The sequence below is a fragment of the Phalaenopsis equestris genome, unplaced genomic scaffold, assembly GCF_001263595.1.
Source record: "Phalaenopsis equestris unplaced genomic scaffold, ASM126359v1 Scaffold001290, whole genome shotgun sequence".
Classification (NCBI taxonomy): Eukaryota; Viridiplantae; Streptophyta; class Magnoliopsida; order Asparagales; family Orchidaceae; genus Phalaenopsis; species Phalaenopsis equestris.
This window is the reverse complement of record NW_018165729.1, coordinates 27,601-30,916: the sequence shown is the minus strand read 5'-3', so window position 1 is coordinate 30,916 and position 3,316 is coordinate 27,601. Positions and strand designations below refer to the sequence as shown.

General features: G+C 36.4%; 1 protein-coding gene across 1 annotated transcript; it reads right to left on the bottom strand.

Annotated features, from left to right (window-relative positions):
* Nucleotides 1-1,924: 1,924 nt before the first annotated feature.
* Nucleotides 1,925-2,724, bottom strand: LOC110033789. The gene has a single exon (XM_020737885.1). The coding sequence runs from the start codon at nt 2,352-2,354 to the stop codon at nt 1,944-1,946; it is 411 nt and encodes a 136-aa protein (XP_020593544.1). The 5' UTR covers nt 2,355-2,724; the 3' UTR covers nt 1,925-1,943.
* Nucleotides 2,725-3,316: the final 592 nt, after the last annotated feature.

Below are 3,316 nucleotides of genomic sequence, written 5' to 3'. Positions count from 1 at the left end.
TCCATATATATATATGTTATTGATAAAAGTTTGCATTGAACTATGTAATAAACAAAAAGTATTATAATTATGTTTGACCATTTTTGTTATAATTGAGTTTGGCTTTATCCTAGTGGTAGATATGTAGGCTTAGAACTATGACTTATAGATTTTACATGAAGAAAAATTAGTTCATGTTCCCATTTTTATTTTCTATACAAAAGGTTAGGCTATTCCTCCCATCAACTTAGCAATAAAGTCAATGTAATTTGTCAAGAAGCTACTTTAGACTTATTTAGTTCTCTTGCATTACTTAGTGGAAATAAGTTTGTGAATTGAAGAGATGCTAATAGTGCACAACTAACTATATGTTGTTGACTTTATGATCATGCTACCTAATCAGAAATTGATGTATGCCTTAGGGATGTCATGAGTTCTTATTGCTTAAGCAATTGTTACAAGGCTTTTTAGAATGGCTAGATTTGACTTACTTATTGCTTAAGCAATTGTTACAAGGCTTTTTAGAGAATGGCTTGTGTTATGCCCTAGGGACCACTAATAGTTTTGTAAATATGAGTAAAAAAAATCTACAAGTGTAGCTTGATTATCAAAGACTCATTAATATGATAATAAGCCACCAAAAAGATGCCTTATTATTGATGGAAAAATCCATCATTTTTAAAAGAAAATATGCAAAAAGTTTGGTTTTTTATGGAATTTATGATGAATATAAGTTTGCCACTTAGACCCTCAATATAATAGAAATTGTAATTTCATTAGAGAATATTTATGATAAAAATTTCATTAGTAATATTACTAATGAAATCTCCATTAGTAATATAAAAAATATAATGATGACATTTTTGTAGAAGATATTATTATTAAAATTTCAATCAATAAATATCATTTCTTGTGATAAAATTATTATGCCAACCAAGGTTTATATTGATAGTATGATGAAAATTTTGTTGATGCCCCATCAAAAGCATAGAAAAAAATTAAATGTTGCATAAAAAAATAATAAAACTACTACAACTTTTCAATTTCATTTATTACATAAAACATTGTATTAGAAATGATTACATAAACTTCTATTTAGAATCATCTTTTAAGTTCCTATAAATGTAAAGGGGCATTTACATACATACCACCCAATTTTTAATGTATTACGAATATAACACCTAATTTTCTTTTTTTTTTACATTTATATCACCAAAATCCTTCATATCACATGAAAAATACCACTATTTTGACTCTTAAAAAGTAAAACACACATTTTCATGTCATACATATAAAAATTGGAATTTTAGGTGTTAAGACATGCAAATACATAGAAATTAAGTGCTACGAAACGTAAATCTTCCAAATGTAAAAAAACAAAAATATAGGCTTTAAATATGTAAATACATAAGAATTGGGTGGTATATATGCAAATACCGCCATTAAATTTTAATGGCAATGCCACATAGGTATTCTGGAAGCTTAGTGTTATAACTATTCTGTGTCGCCATCGCTCGGAACATGAATTCCGCCCACAGTATTCTCTCTCCTTCTACTCTTCTCCTCCACCAAAAACATAGTAGAAAGAGAAACAGCTCCCCCGCCATGAATTAGGAATACCAATCTCAAACCACAAACACAATCAAACGGTCTTCTAATCCCAAAACATTTATCATATTATTCCATGACAGCGAAAATTAAAACAGGAATCAAACATAGCAGAGGAGAAGCAGCTCACTTCTATTCACATAATAACCAAAATTCTCTCCCATTACACCTTCAAGCTGTTAAATCCAAGCTCCTGAGTTAACCAAACCAACCAAAACCAGGGGCCAATTCATAAGTTAGCATGAAATAAAAGAAAAACCAGACTAAAACGATCAAGGAAGAAGACAATGGAAACATTACTACTAGCATTCCTGCCCTGCTACTTTTACTACTACCAAGTACCAGGAGGTTCTTCTCTACTCCAGAAATCCAGTCCTGGTGAGCACAGCATCCCTCACCCTGCGCTGATCCCTTCCCTTCAGAGTCCTCCCCGCACCCTCGCAAACCGAAGAAGAAGAAATCTGGCTCCTCGCCATCTTCCTCGCAAGCCATTCATGGGGAGGCAACTTGTCTTCCTCCTCATCTTCTTCCTCCTCCTCCCCGTTTCTGTTACAGATCTTGGACCAATTGGGTATATTGACAGGCACAGACTGCCTGCTCTGTTCTCCAACGGACTTCGATCTCGGTATCTTGTTAGAGCCAGATTGGGACGAAAAGGAGGCATTTTTGTGCTTTCTTACCTTAGGACTCTCATTCTTCTTACCCCTCTCCATTGCCCAAACCTCCTCCTCCTCAAACTCTTCCTCCATGTAGATTAACCCGCTCATCTCACGAGCTCCAAAGATGGGATTTTTATAGAGAGCGATGAGCACAGAGTGGAAAAGGGGGAAGGGGAAGGGGAAAGTGGCAGCGATTTCCCCTAAAGGGAAAGGGATTGAGGCCTGAATCCCGGGAAGCAAAGATGTTGGAAGAGAGGGATTGGATAACGAGAGTACGGTTTCTGCGTAGCTATTCCCTGCAAAAAGACGACCTGACAGTATAGGCTTTGGATTGAAATGGAAGCAGAGCAGAGAAGTCTATTCGGCTGCAGTGAGGAACAGGTTGGTGGTGGTTGCTGGGTGGGTTTAAAATTGCTGGTTTCAGGTGGAATTTAGTCAGGTGGTGGTGCAGGGTCAGACGTGACCTGAGAGCAGGGACTCGTGTGGCTCAGCTTTAATGTGCTTCCAACTGCCGAACAATAGTTTTCCTTGTTATAAGGAATTTTTGTAATTATTTATTTTATTTTAACATGCTGTCGGAAATTGTTTTTTAAGTATTTAGAGTTCAAAATTACTGTAAAATTATTGTTTTTCTTGTTTGAGGAATTTGAAAGGACTTAATTGTTAATTCACGCTGAGACGTCTTTTTCAATTTATTTTAATTTTATCAGTTCTATAAAAATTTTAAGTTTGTTCAATACTCAATAACTAAGGGTCCGTCTGGAGTAGCTTATAACTGCGGGCGGCGTTTTTAAAACGTCACAGCCGTATCGTTTGTTTCGCGTGTTTCGCCAGCTTATCCGAAAATGTGTTCCGGTTTTTACACTAAACGCAGGCCGCGGGGGTCGACCCGCAGCCGGTCCCGTTTTTACACTAAACGCAGGCCGCGGGGGTCGACCCGCGGCCGGTCCCGTGAGCCGCATTTCAGGATACCCAGCTTATCCTGAAATGCACAAGCTGCCCCAAACAGACCCTAAATATTATATTTTACCGTTAGTTTTAAACAATTGACTTTACATTTGAGGGTTTTT

Excerpts from the sequence above, each read along its gene's own strand:
- LOC110033789 (XM_020737885.1), bottom strand. The coding sequence starts at position 2,354 with ATGAGCGGGTTAATCTACATGGAGGAAGAGTTTGAGGAGGAGGAGGTT.